Source organism: Bubalus bubalis, chromosome 21 (assembly GCF_019923935.1).
Source record: "Bubalus bubalis isolate 160015118507 breed Murrah chromosome 21, NDDB_SH_1, whole genome shotgun sequence".
NCBI lineage: Eukaryota > Metazoa > Chordata > Mammalia > Artiodactyla > Bovidae > Bubalus > Bubalus bubalis.
In genome coordinates, this window is record NC_059177.1 from 14,852,061 (window position 1) to 14,867,271 (window position 15,211).

Genomic DNA, 15,211 nt, shown 5'->3' on the forward strand with positions numbered 1-15,211 from the left:
AAATTACTGTTAGGACTGCCTACGAGCAACTCCTGTGTCTACTGGAGGCTGAGAGGAGTTCCTAGTAATAGCATTTATTTTTTCCTTGTTTATTTTTTATTTTCAAATCTAAGTACAAAACAAGCACACAGTAAACAGCTTTTAAGTGACCTTTTCTATTTGCAATGATCTATAAATATTAAATACTCCAACAAAAAAAATGGTTCTATATAGTGAAATCAAATATTCCCCCAAACCAAAAAATAAAAGCCCATGAACTATATGCAAGTGACAAACTCTCCACATCTCAGTTCTCTCAATTTTGTTGTTTAGTTGCTGAGTCGTGTCTGACTCTTTGTGACACCCACCACCTCCCATGGACTGTAGCACGCCAGGCTCCTGTCCCTGGATTTCCCAGGCAAGAATACTGGAGTGGGTTGCCATTTCCTTCTGCATAGCTTTTATTTTTAAAGCACATTTCCCATAGACCCATATCATGATCTATAAGCTAGATAGGACTGTAGTAATTACCTAGTCCAATCTCTTGTTTCTAACTAGGAGAAAATTGAGAAAACCCTGATTTGGGCCAGGTTATATAATCTTGGTAAGTCAAGACCATGTTGTACCCTCTTGTCTAACACTACTCATTTATGACAACTGCTGCCTCTCCAGCATTAGTTTCACAAAGACCAACATTTCAAGTCTCTAACATCTGTTGGCGTCTACTGCACGACTGCCCAGGTTTCAGTCCCAAACACAGCTTTCTCTACCTATGTGACCTTAGGTTAATTACTTAAAACTGTATCTCAGTGTCCTTCTCCACGAAACAAGGATCACAGTTCTTAGGGTTGTTAGGAAATTTAAATGATTTTATACATGAAAAGTATGTGGCACACAGTAAATACCCAATAAATTTTTAGCTGTTATTCCCTCTTTTCTTGGAACTACTTATGCTACTTCAAAGAACGATGGTTTTTCCCAAATTGAAATAAATACAAGACATTTGACGTGTTCATTTACTTTAATAACACTACATTTACCATGTTATCACCATGGAATGTAAATTCAGGTTAGACGAGAATTTCACAAGTACAACAAAGCATTCTGTGATATACCAAAGTTTGTATAATGTCTGACCAAACCAGCTTGCTCATCAATGACTTCCATTATAGGGATTTTATTTAGTTGATGATACTTTTGGAGAAAATAAACATACTGCACACATTTAAAAAGTGTTTTTCATTTACCTTTGCATTAGCACTTAAATACATGTTTCAAAATAATTTAAAATTATTCTAATATTAACAGCAGCAAAATACAATTCTGCAATTACAAAAGAGCTAAAAGGGATCCACAAGTTAAGTTACTCTCATGTTTATAACTATGATTCTAAAATAAATACTACTTCAAAGTGGCTCTGTTACCAGCTTTTTAGTTTTGGTTTAAAAACACACACAGACTTCCAGGGAGGTTTGTAATGTTGTATTCCATGGACTGTTCTGAAAGGGTTCCTCAAGAGCCAACCAGCCCTTAAAACAGTACTCAGTCCACAAGGCCGTCAGAAAGTTAAATTAACTGGGGTAAATAGGATTCCTACATTACATCAAAAGCATATGATATTCTGCAGCAACTGGGAGCATTTCAGGATTGGCATGTTGTCTTCTTTAGAACTAATTTCAACAGAAGAGTTTAAGGTGGACAGGTACCACTATCAAGTGTATTTAAAAGTGACATGTTTCTTTTGTGCTGGTCTGACTCCCCTGAATGACCTAGCTAGTGAACTAGTCACCAGTAACTTGGTCACCAGGCAAATCAAGCCTGCAAGAAAGGAAGCCAATTTTCAAATGACCATGTTCTTGTCTGACCCAAACAATTTATTTTCAGCATAAACATATAACCTCAATATGAGATGTCTAACTAAAGCAAGCACCACCAAGACGACCAAGACAGCATCTCCTCTTCTAAGGTTTAGGTTTCCCCCAGAATTCTTGATACAGGGAATAGCCCATACCTGAAGAAAAAGAATGCTAGTTAAGCATTTAAAATTTTTTTTCAGTATTAGAAAATTAAAAACTATTCATAAAACAGCTAAAAGTAGCACTCTTACTAGCATATGATGCTTAAAAGGAAAACAAGACCCTAGGCTGCTTACATTCTTGCTTTCTTAAATAATTCCAATTTCTAAAATTCTTTTTACACAGTTTCCAAAGTATTTTCAAGACTAGTATGATTAGCTCAGATGGCTAAAATATCAATATTTATCTGGCAACTTTAAAAGGACTCAATCTTGCTGTATAAAGCAGATAATGTCAATGAATTATAAAGCCTACAAAAGCATGTAGTATCTTTTCCACCTTCAAAAACTCAATAAAACAGCCATCATGTCTCTTCCAGATGATGGATCTTACTACCAACCCTATTTGCATATATAGACTCCTCAATGACATTATAATGGGCATTACTATCTTTTCTCTCTTTAAAACCTTAGTAAGGTTATTCATCATAGAGTAAAACTATACCACTACTCGAACTATTTTTATTCGTTCAGTTTTTAGGTGAAAATGAGTAGTGATATTTGCAAACTGCTTCAAAGTCAGTTAAAAGTATCTACCTTGTTTTACTTACAAAGAAATCCATTCATGGGGAACCAAAAATTTGAAAATGTCCTGTAGGAACCTACCAAGAGTCATTGCTCCCACAACAAAGCCTTGGGCTGCCACACGCATGTGGATCAGGTGAACAGACATTTTAGTATGTCCCCTGCTCTTCAATCTATATAATCCATATGCAACAATTGCTGCAAAACCTGCCATTCCTGTAAAAAAAATAGTCACAAGTTATGTCAGATACATTGGGGCAGGGAATCAAGAAAAGTTTATTATCAATTGATGTTCTATTTTTTATAAGGATGCTTTAGGAGACCATTACCCAGTTAGCATACGAACTGAGGTTTTAATCCCCACCCCGATTCAGAATTAAAAACTCAAAATTGGTAGCAAGCAATAGCAGATCTAGAAAATCAAGATCATCTTTGAAGTATGGGCTTGTGAAGCCAGTAAATAAATTCCTTTAAGAGTGCTAGGGGAACTCTTCTCTGTCCTACTTCCATCCCTGAAGGAAATCAGTTAAGGGAATGCAGCAGAGACTGTAATAAACCACAACTGTGAGTTTATAACAACTCTTGAGTCTTGTGAGTCCTTGTAGCAAATCACTGAAACTGATGGTCGTCTTGGGGTCACAACACATTCACTGAAATAAGTCAATAAAACAAGATATCTGAATTCAGAGAAGAATTTTTACGATAGTTATACCAGTCTAAGCATATTTCAACATATGAAAAAATATTAAAAAATAAATGCTTCATCAGGAAATGCTTGATGAATGAAACAAGTTGCTCACACTTCTTCTGTGTTAAAGCTTATTAGACCATCAAAGTCAAACTTACCAATGGGGACAAATGGTGCCTCTCTAGCTTTTCGGATAAGTTTAGATCCCTGATCTTCATCATATGAAGAAAGAGAAATATCTGTGTCGCTTGACATAGTGATTGAAGAATCTTCCTGAAACAGAATTTCCATGAGGTTCTGCAGTTAAAAGCATACTTTTTAAATAAGATTATTCCTTTAAGTAATACAAAAAAAAGGCAAGATACTAGCCAGATTATATGAATAACAGGGCGTGGTGAAAAAAAGATTAATTTCCATAACAAAGGGACCAAGGCTCCATTCTCCCTTTTTTTTTTGTAACACAGGAAGCTAATAGGCATTTCATCACAGTAAAGTAATAATTCAATTTCACCTTGGTCATGGTCACTACATACTTCCTTCTGACTGATCTGCACAGATGATAAACTTCACCCGCAGATTAAAAAAAGGGAGTCACACATAGTATATAAGTACACAAGTATCTCTGACTGATGTTAATTACAATACACTGTTGTAATTGATACCAGTCAGATGTCATTTACTGCTGCTGCTGCTGCTAAGTCGCTTCAGTCGTGTCCGACTCTGTGCGACCCCATGACGGCAGCCCACCAGGCTCTGCCGTCCCTGGGATTCCCCAGGCAAGAACACTGGAGTGGATTGCCATTGCCTTCTCCATTGTGTGAAAGTGAAAAGTGAAAGTGAAGTCGCTCAGTCGCATCCGCCTTGTAGCGACCCCATGGACTGCAGCCTACCAGGCTCCTCCATCCGTGGGATTTTCTAGGCAAGAGTACTGGAGTGGCTTGCCATTGCCTTCTCCGATGTCATTTACAGATGACATCAAAAAGTTAACTGCCAATCCCATTATCTGTATAGTCTTAGCTTATGAATTTTTCATGTGCATCACACTCCCTCCAGTAATAAATGGCTCTCATTCAACACTTTGCTATTCAAGGGGTTTAATAGTAATCAAGGTTCTCAAAGAAAATCCAACTCTAGACGTGAGGCGTAGGGTTTAGTTTGAAAAGTGAAATTGTCCCTCCAACCTCCATCCTCACTGGGAAGAGTACAGTTCTGTCATCTGACAGAGAAGACCTTAATCCAGATGAGCTGTACAGTATCACACAGATAGAATCAATTAGAACTAGGGCTTCCCTGGTGGCTCAGCTGGTAAAGAATCTGCCTGCAATGCGGGAGACCTGGGTTCGATCCCTGGCTTGGGAAGATCCCCTGGAGAAGGGAAAGGCTACACGCTCCAGTATTCTAGCCTGGAGAAGTCCATGGACTGTATAGTCCATGGGGTTGTAAAGAGTTGGACACGACTGAGCGACTCTCACTTTGACTTTCTCTTCTTTCTTGTGCTCCATTACCTGCTAACTAAATGAACCCCTACTTTGTCTGAGCTTTTATTATATACAAGGTTCAACAAGCTCAAAGTTCAGGATGCTCATTATATATTTCAAGAGATTAAAATGTAAACACTGAAATAATGTTTCAGAAATTAAATTCTTTTAAAACATGCCAGAGTATGTACACTTTGCAAAGAGCATAACAGAGACAGAATTTAGAGTGTGGTATCTTTTAGATAAAGTTTGGGAAGTTTCAGAGAAATATTTGAGCTTGGCTTTCAACATACTACATAAATGAGGACTTCCCTGGTGGTCCAGCAGTTAAGAGCTACGCTTCCACTGCAGGGGGCCCGGACCCTGGTCTGGGAACTAAGATCCCACGTGCTGCATGGTGCAGCCAAAAAAACCCAAACAAACAAACCCCAAGATACTACATAAATCGACTAGATGGTAAGATTAAACTATTTTAGGCCAGTATGTTTATTAGTTCCCTTCATAATCAATCGAAACTTCCCAAAGGCAAACATTTCAAAATCTTTCCTATTTTACCACAATTCCTCCTTCTACCTTCCTCACCAATCCCACATTCTAATTAAACTTATTGTTTGTTGAAAAATATTACTTCAATATTTATTCAACTATTAAAATTATTCTCAGGCAATTAGGAAAATTTAGTGAAAAATAACAATTACACACATTTGTAGAGTTTCATCAGTAAGAAAAATATCAAGCTGTATCTACATAAGTGCTAATTTCTCTTTTAATTCTTACATTGCTCAATGAAAGAACACGATAACCTGAGTAGGTTTTGGATCCTTGCGACCCCAAGAAAAAAAACCCACTATATATGACAATCCACTTTTAAAAACTAGCACCTCCTTTTGCAGATACAAAAGCATGTTTTCTTCCTTTGTCCTAATTTCTAGATAACTAACTGTCCAACAGATCAGTGTAGCAAAAGTTCGCTTCTCCTTCCTTGCAGCAGTTTGTATGGATAGGCCATTTGACCTGGCTTTCAGAAAGTAGTCCCTGGGGTAAGAATCAAGGTATGAAGGAACCATGTAGTCATTATTTGTCTTAAGTGACTAAGGATAATTTGTCTCTGATACAGAACACCTTGTGTGCACATTTCAGCATAAAAGAAAGGGGAATATTCAAAGTCCAACACATCACAAAGTTAATTTGTTATTCTATGGTTCAAATTCTATTTCTATCATGACATTTATCTATAAAACTCCCTGAGTGTAAGATTTTAATAATTCTCTTCCTGATCACCTAGAAGTTTCCCCAAGTATTCATGATTTACAGCCACCTAAATAAAAAATGGTTAACTTTTAAAGTATCAGGGTCAATAAGTCACGTGAGAATAAAACCCCAAGGTTCAATCCATGCCAGTAGCCTTATTTTACAGATGGAAAAAGAAAGCTTATGAAGGGTGAAATAAACTGCTCAACAACAGGAATCTCTGGCAGGGCAGGATTAGAACCCAGCTCTCCTAATAAACAGTTGTGGGTTCTTTTGATTGACAATATATTGCCAGATCATTTGTCTTATTATGCTGGTGTACATTTTATCTGAAAAAATAGAAAATCCATTTCTTAACAGAAGCCTGCATCTCCTCCTTTGAATTGTGAAAAATGTCTGTCATGCCCAAAGTTAAATGGAATCTTCTTCCCCAGTGACTTAATTCATCTAACAATTTCAGCTGTGATTTGAATATTTTTTCCCCTAGCATCACTTCTGGATTTCCTTTATCATTTTCTTATCCACCCACAGCAACTGACCCAGATCTGCCAGAAAGTTGAACATGTACAAAAGGAGGCACCTAAAACCAGATAACACGAATTAGTCTGTAAACTAAGATACTACTGAAGACCTTTCCAAGTGCATGGGCACCTAGCAGAGGCCTAAGGTAACAGGAGCCGCTCCGCATCACGTGATGTAAAAAGATTTAAGGATCTTCACAGCTCGTCATTTTTGTCACAGGAGCTTCTAACAATGGATTCCAATTTTAATTTTGAACCCGTCAACTGTCAGCCCGTTTTAAACGGCTTCCAAGTCCCCACCCCAGGAGATTCCGATTCAGATGGTCTGGGGGCAGGTCCCAAGGAATCTATATTTTAAGAAGATCCGTTCAAGAGATTCTGGTGCACAGGGAATCAAGAGAACCACTGGTGTACAAAACTCAAATACGATTGTCATGCTGGGGCCTGGTACCACTTATACATCACAACTTTTCATCCCAGGCACTTCTGGAAGCATAGATTCCATCCATAGGGATTACCCAGAAGAGGGGAATAATTGATTCCCGCACCGGTAAAATAGGCGAATAAACCTGCCGAATCATTTCGACTGCTCCCAATTCTAATCCTGTGCTATGTTTTGTAATCTCTAACTTGGCAGGTTTACTTTTGAGGAAGAAATGTAAATTCTGTCAGAGGCGCTTGATACAGGCCCTGGTCCTTCTTACCTTCCTGAGGCGGAAGAAGAGTCGCTAAAGGTGGAAGAGAATACCGGCCCGGGGAGAACAGGAAGCCGATGGCGGGAAGGTCGTGTAGTTTTACGCCCTCCCCTCAACCCTTCAACCTTCCTCCCCTTTCCCTTCCTGTGACCTTGTCAGGACTCCATGGCCGGACCGCACGCCCTCCTAATCCCTCCTCACCCACCCGCTCTCAAAGAAGTCACGGACACGCTCGGGACAACGGGCTCCGCGAAGTCGGCTCCAGCCCGGTGCTTCCCCAGATACATCCCCGAGCCTTCCAGCTCAGCCGCGATTCGCCCTACAAACCTTTTCTGCATCCCTTCATAGGTTCCGTACGCTCTCACCAGCCCTCCCCGGCACCACGAAATGAGGCCTGAGCCCCGCCAACCAGACTTCGCCCCTTTCAGCCCAGGCATCAGCCCCGTCTCCTAGTCCCGGGGCGCCAACCCTCCCAAGGTGCTCTCGACGCGGCCTCTCTTCTCCCCACTCCACCGCTCGGAATCACTCGACCCCCAAAGGCCGCCTGCATCACTTACAGACAACTTCAAGACGTTTCAGGTTCCTACCGGATTCTGACCCCACTCCCGCACACGCCGTCCAGCCGGCTTCTCCCGGTCCCGCCTACGTCCGGCCTCAGCCAATCAGAAACCAGCAACGGGCACGCGAGGGTCGGGGCGGGTGGATGGGTGCGTGCGTGCGTGTACGCAATGGGTGGGGTGGCCCAGAGAGAGCCCCGGATTGGCTGGGGCGACGTGCGCGGGCGGTGACTTCTCGTCCCTGGCTCTTACGTACGGATTGCATCAGAGGTGAGAAGTCGGCTTCTTAGGAACGGCGGAGGACGTTCGAGGGTGCTTCTCGGCCCTTGGCCGGGCGGAACTTGACATTAGCTTCGCTGTTTTCCTGTTGGGAGGTGGCGGCAGCGAGCATCCGCGAACGCAGCAGGGCGGGGCTGAGGCTGAGAGGGTTAAACCGCGGCCGGTCCTTGAGACTCGGCTGCGGGTGAGGAGGGGCCGCCGGCGGCTTTAGGGCGCTGGATCCACTCCCATGCCCTGGCACTTACCGGCCGCGAACAGGCGCTATGGGCCTCTGAGCTTGGCGCTTACACTGTAGTCGGAGGCAGCCATTCATTACAAGCACGGGTGACTCCATACTGACTGGCGTGGTTTGCCTGAGGAAAGAAGTCACAGGCACCTTGTAACGGTGAACTTCCTGGGACAGAACCCGTGGGACAGAACCCGTAATTTGTTAGTAGATCACTCGGGAACTACCTGGCGAATTGGCGCAAAGCATCAAGCACTGCCATGAGGACTGTTTTTTAACTAAACTAAAATCTCGGGCTATAACCGTGAAACGAGGCAGACTGCCAAGTGCTCTAACCCACAGGTAGAAGCTCAGTGTCATAGGCTCAGGATCTTGAAAATCTTTTGTCTCATAATTCAGACACAAGTAGGAAACATTCCCTTGTGGCTCATCTGGTAAAGAATCTGCCCACAATGCGGGAGACCTGGGTTCTATCCTTGGGTTGGGAAGATCCTCTGGAGAAGGGAAAGGCTACCCACTCCAGTATTCTGGCCTGGTATAGTCCATGGGGTCGCAAAGAGTCGGAAACGACTGAGCGGCTTTCACTTTCACTTCAGGAAACATTCATTCTGAGTAGGATAAAAACTCCTTACCTTGGTCGTGTGGAGTGCTTTCAGCTCCTTGCTGGCGCGTGTTTTGTCAGGTTCGTGGCGATATCTCCCTGAACACTGTCTTTGAGCTCTGGAGGGCCTTGGTAATGTTAAAAGAAGCGACAGTGGATACAAAGGGCTTTAAAGTTAAGTCGGAAGATCAGAAGTTGATTTAGGGTAATTAAAACAGTAAAAGAGGGACTTCTCTGGTGGTCCAGTGGCTTAGAGTCTGTGCTCCCAAAGCAGGGGACCTGGGTTCACTACCTAGTCAGGGAACTAGATCCCATATGCAGCATCTAAGGCCCAGTGCAGCTAAATATATATTTAAGAAAATAAGAGAACGTGAGATTTGAAAATGAAAGCCATATTCATAGGTAATGCAGAAGTCATCAAGTCCCTTAATTCTGGAAATACAAAGACTAACTTCAGCAATGACCATGGCCTATTCTTTGAATCAAAATAATGTTAAGTTTGTTTACTAATTTCTAGAGAATGGGATTTGGAGTCAGGCAGACCAGTGCTAGTCCCAGCTTGGCCATATACTAACCATGACTTTGAGCTTCACTTTCTTCCTTTGAAAAAAGAGGATAACAGTAGTACTGATTAATGAGGAAACACATATAAAGTGTAAGTTATTACTTTAAAAATTCCTATGATATGCATTGTGCGGAAAGAGGCAGACTCTGCCCTATTTGTGTAAAAAATGATCTCTTTCTGATTAGTATGTAGAAACCAGAATCTTGGTAAATGGTAATAATAACTATCAGACGATATAGAAGATTTTACAAAGATTATTCTGCTATTCTTTATTCAGTACCATAAGAAAACAATAGTGACAACTTATTTAACTTAAGATTTTCATAATACAGTATTATTTTTAATGTATAACATATATTGTTTCATTCTTACTCTGTGTCATTTCAAAGAATAATACAGAAGACTAAAAAAATTCAGGTTCTCATGTATTAAATTAATCTACATATAGTTTATAGAAAGGCAGCACAGGAAGTGTCTGCCAGTTTGGGCTAATTTCCCCTCTTTAGAGAGTCTCTCTAACTTTTCATGCTCCAAGGAGCTGTCCACATATGATCATATCCACTATAAAAGAAATGCGCTTCTAAACTCAAACGTCTGTTTAGGTTATGGCTCAGCTTAAAGCTATGTAATCCAGTTTTAGACATCCTTAAAAAACATTGTGTGATCTTTGTGGCATTTTGTCTAAAACAAATCTTAAGACTTTTGAGAAAAATTGAGTATTGAGTATTTTAAAAATAGAAATGAGAGTCAGGGTCACCAAATACTGGACATGTATATTGTGCCTGGTGCTGTGCTGGACTCAGAAATTAGACTCAGTTCCTTCCCTGAAGTAATTTATAATCTGATTAGGTCAAAGGAATAGGTGTAGAAAGCAGTCTGTGAGAAGTGCTTTGAGTGGAAATCCACGTGGATACCATAGTGAGTGAGCTATTTCAAAGTAGGCTTCTTGGGACTGGGGCTTGAATGTGTGAACTTTGAAGGATGACTAGCGTGTAAACACATTGGAAGAATATTCCAGAAAAGGAAACATGGGTGGAGGAATAGAAGTAGACTGTGGAATTGTAGCTGCAGTATGAAGGACAATAAGTGGGGAAAAGGCAAACACTTGTGACTAAAGCACAGTCAGAGAGTAATGGAAAGTAAACTCAGTGGGGAGGACCTTTAATGCTAGTAAAAGAACTTGGACAGTATTGTAGTTGTTGGCCCTTGAAAGTTTTAGAGCTGGATATTTACAAGAGCAGAGTGTTTGAGGTATTGAAAATTGAATGCATTAGAAAGGTACTGTCAGCATTTCTCTGCCAGAAAGCTAAAGGCTGTTCAGTTTGTGGCTTGTGATGGTCTTTGTATTGAAGCCACAGTCTAGGTCTTAAGGATATGGAAGGCAGCTACATGCAGTAGTGTTGTTCCTCTACTACCTTGACAAGGCCTGCTGCTTTAAAGCAGTGATGGTCCATACAGACCAGTGCTCAGGGAACATTGACCAGGGTCCAGGCCATCATAAAATTCCGGACTCTGTAAGATGGCTGTAACTGAACTTAATTCTCTCCTGTCCTCCCCGCTGCTCTGGATACTCCTTCCTCATATGCCGGTTCAGTTCAGTTCAGTTGCTCAGTCGTGTCCGACTCTTTGTGACCCCATTAATCGCAGCACACCACCCCTCCCTGTCCATCACCAACTTCCAGAGTTCACTCAGACTCACGTCCATCCAGTCAGTGATGCCATCCAGCCATCTCATCTTCTGTCGTCCCCTTCTCCTCCTGCCCCCAATCCCTCCCAGCATCAGAGTCTTTTCCAATGAGTCAACTCTTCACATAAGGTGGCCAAAGTACTGGAGTTTCAGCTTTAGCATCATTCCTTCCAAAGAACACCCAGGGCTGATCTCCTTCAGAATGGACTGGTTGGATCTCCTTGCAGTCCAAGGGACTCTCAAGAGTCTTCTCCAACACCACAGTTCAAAAGCATCAATTCTTTGGCGCTCAGCCTTCTTCACAGTCCAATTCTCACATCCATACATGACCACAGGAAAAACCATAGCCTTGACTAGACGGACCTTTGTTGGCAAAGTAATGTCTCTGCTTTTGAATATGCTATCTAGGTTGGTCATAACTTTCCTTCCAAGGAGTAAGCGTCTTTTAATTTCATGGCTGCAGTCACCATCTGCAGTGATTTTGGAGCCCAAAAAAATAAAGTCTGACACTGTTTCCACTGTTTCCCCATCTATTTCCCATGAAGTGATGGGACCGGATGCCGTGATCTTCGTTTTCTGAATGTTGAGCTTTAAGCCAACTTTTTCACTCTCCACTTTCACTTTCATCGAGAGGCTTTTGAGTTCTTCTTCACTTTCTGCCATAAGGGTGGTGTCATCTGCATATGTGAGGTTATTGATATTTCTCCCGGCAATCTTGATTCCAGCTTGTGTTTCTTCCAGTCCAGCATTTCTCATATGCCGGTACTTTCTTTTAAATTCCCTGACTTGACTGGAAAACCTGCTTCCCACTCCAGCAACCAAACATGAAACCTGGGTAAATCCCTGATGGTACTTCTGCTTTTGTGTACATGCAGCCAGTGACATGTGGACAGATAACTGAATGACAAGGGGCCAGCGCTCTAAAGAACTGTGGCAGAGATGAGACGTGTCTTCACTCTCAGTAATGTGCTCTGACAAACCTGGCTAAAATTTGCCCAGTTTCTGTATACAGTGATCTCAAGAGGATTATTTACACAGGAAAGCCCTTAAACAGCTCAAATAAGGAAATACATTTGCATCCTTCTAGGTTTGATGCAAGACTTTCAATGAGAATATTTTCTAACAAAAAGCTGTGTGGTTGTCACTAAAAAATGGATCTTGGATTCACTGCAGCTCCTCAGAATTCCTTTCTGTTCTTCCTATTAGTTATTTGGGGTGCATGGTGGGTAGGGAGAGGGGCAGGTGGAGTGGTGGGTATGTAACTTCTCTAGATGAGCTGAAGGCCACCTGCCTCTTTCCCTTGCATTGGAAATGGTCGGATTTGGAATTAGCAGCACAACCATTTTGTCTTAAAATTTGATGTAATTTTATATCCCATATAATTTATTCAATATGTCTTTTGGTAGAGAGTGAATAGACAGAATTTGGTGTCTTTAGCATTCAGTTTTAGGTAGTTTATATCTTGATTTTAAAAATTAGAAAATTTATAATCTTATATAAACTATGTAAGTGAAAAGGTTGACTAATTTTTATTATCTGTATTTATACAGGTAATTTGACTAGATTACACAAAGAAAGAATTGACCACTGGAAGCAAAAAGCTTTCTGTTTACCACAGGTAAACAGCTCTTTCCACTAGAAAGGATAAATGTGATTTTCTACCTGGGCTGCCCGCTGGCTCCTGGTACTTGGTATGATGGAGAGTCCTGTGGTTGTGCATGAACATTGGGTTGCAAGCACCCTGGCAGCAGAACCTCCATTATGTTTCCACCACAGCACTTGGTGGTATCCTGCCCATGGAAAATGTTGGTTGAATGACTCAAGACTATTTCTCTGCAGAGGTGAGTACGAGAGTTCAGTAACTCTGGCTGCATTTCTGCTACTGGACTGTGGTAGCTGGGCAGGGGCTGTGGGCTCCTGTGGCTTCTTCTTCTTTTGATCACCACCCCATAGACAGTCTCCCTTTCAGAACCCTCCTCTCCTCTCCCCAGCTGCCTTGGGTACCCATTGGCTCTCTGCTTTCCCCCACTCTGTCTCTCCCAAGGGCGACTTAGGGCTAATTTTACAAGTCTGATAATTCTCTGAGAATGAGGTGCCTCTTCTGGAACGCACTGCCACACTCAGTGGCCCTGCAAATAGGTTTTTATTGACTAATCTCCACTCTCTGAATCATTTTGCTGTCACACTGATTGTGAGGCACCATCTGTTTGCCTTGATGACTTAATGAATTGAGGGCTTATGATGTAGCTGACATCTAAATTAGATCTGTAGCTCAATACAGACAGGATAGTGGTTTCCTTTGCCAGAGATGATGGACAAGTATTTTATAATTCTGAGAGAAAAATGGATTATGCAAATAGACACTTCACCCAAATTGGTGGCCCTCATTACTCTCCCTATGCTGATGCTTTTGTTTAGGGACAGGGACGTGCCTGCCCTGTTTCAGGAAAAACCAGAAAAGAAAAATTATCTGCCTGACTCAAAAGTTTTTGAGTTTTGAGTTTTACTCATGAATCAGCAGACAAGTGCTAGCCGTCAAAGTCCTCCTGCTGTTTTGTTTTATGAGAGTCAGAAGGGTTTTCTGAGAATGATGAGTATTAAAATAACTAGATAAAATGAGCTTATAACCTTGGTCTGTTGCCTAGTATAGTATGGCTGATTAGAGGGAAATTGCAAGCTGCAAGATGGCTAAGTATTGTGTTCTGTGCAGATTGTGATTGCTTGTGAAATTAGGTAAGCTGTTGCTTAAGGGGAGTTCACCAACAGTTTTAAAAGACCTATGACCACTTCTGGCTAATTTGCTCTTTCATGTAGCTGGGATCTGGAATCCTTGTGGTCTCTGAGCTGTTGCTTGGCTCGGGCTGGTAAGGGGATGAGGTGGGAGGTGGCGAGACAAAGGGCAATAGGGAATGATAGTTAATGGGTATCACCCAGATTGGGCATGATAAAAATGGAATTGATCTGGAATTAAAGGTGATGGTTATACAACTTTGTGAATATATTAAAACCCACTGAATTGTACACCTTAAAATGGAGAATTTTATGGTATGTAATTTACCATACCATCTGTTTGTCTTGGTGACTTAATGAATTGAGGGCTCATAAATGTGAGAGAGTGTCCCTGGCCTCCCTCTTACCTGTAAGTATCTTACATTAGAAGTAAGCAGCACCAGGGACTTCCCTGGTGGTCCAGTGGTTAAGACTTTGCCTTCCAGTGCAGGGGCTGTGGGTTCGATCCCTGGTCCAGGGTGCTAGGATCCCACATGCCTTGTGGCCAAAAAGCCAAAACATAAAACAGACGCAATATTGTGACAAATTCAATAAAGACTTTTAAAATGGTCCACATTGAAAAAAAAAAGAAGCAAGCAGCACCACATGGAGCTACCCAGACAGCCTGCTGTACAATACCAGCACGCGCTCAGCACCTCCCATTCTCTGGGCAGGATGCTTCCTTCATACCTGATGTTGTCAAGTGTCTGATCACTAAAACAGCTCGATCAAGCACATATTTTCTTCACTTTACACATGAGAAAGCTGAGGTTCAGCATGGATAAGTAAGTTGCTTATGTTTCCATAGAAGCAGAGGCAGGATTTGAATCTAGTCTTGTTTAGCTCATGGTCTTTCTGGAAGGTTCCATTGCCTGTCTGTACTTTCTTTTCCTTTTTGTGCCTGGTCTTTTTATTACCTTCCATTTCCACTGTTAGAATCCTTATCAGTCACAACTTTTGTTTTGAAATATATGTGTAGTTATATCTATGTGTAGTTATATCTTTGGACCTAGTTATATATCCACATATATATCTATGAAATATATGTGTATGTATAGTTATGTCTCTATATGTATGTATATATTCACAAACACATGCACTTTCATATCTGTATATCCATATTTATAGATATTTATATTTATAGTATCGATAAATATTTATAGATAGACACGATACAAAGAAGATGAGGAAAACTATACCTCTCAATGTTAATGATGGTTTTATCTGAGTAGTAGGATAATAATTTTCAATTTTCATTTTTTCCCTCTGTGTTTTTCTGTATTTATCAAACTAAATTTATTTTATTATTGTGATCA

The 15,211-nt window shown here is 41.2% G+C and overlaps 1 protein-coding gene and 1 long non-coding RNA gene across 5 annotated transcripts in view; one reads left to right on the forward strand and one right to left on the reverse strand.

Moving 5' to 3' along the window:
- Positions 1 to 15,211, forward strand: part of LOC102405919 (atypical chemokine receptor 2) — a 98,926-nt gene that overhangs the window by 48,585 nt on the left and 35,130 nt on the right. For 2 of the 3 annotated variants that reach the window (XM_044934247.2, XM_025272406.3), the window contains one exon: positions 12,677 to 12,967. In XM_044934247.2, the coding sequence (XP_044790182.1) occupies positions 12,820 to 12,967 (148 nt within the window). In that variant the 5' untranslated portion in view covers positions 12,677 to 12,819. Of the gene's footprint in view, positions 1 to 7,964; positions 8,039 to 12,676; positions 12,968 to 15,211 lie in introns of those variants that run through there. The other variant, XM_025272409.3, reaches the window with a different exon arrangement.
- Positions 982 to 7,903, reverse strand: HIGD1A. Of its 2 annotated transcripts, none has more exons than XR_003105643.3 (4): positions 7,769 to 7,903; positions 3,425 to 3,539; positions 2,660 to 2,794; positions 982 to 1,990 (listed from the first exon to the last, which is right to left on the reverse strand). It is a non-coding gene; the product is annotated as an HIG1 hypoxia inducible domain family member 1A (long non-coding RNA). The 2 variants fall into 2 exon arrangements; XR_003105644.3 differs by having other exon boundaries at positions 3,425 to 3,535; positions 7,769 to 7,807.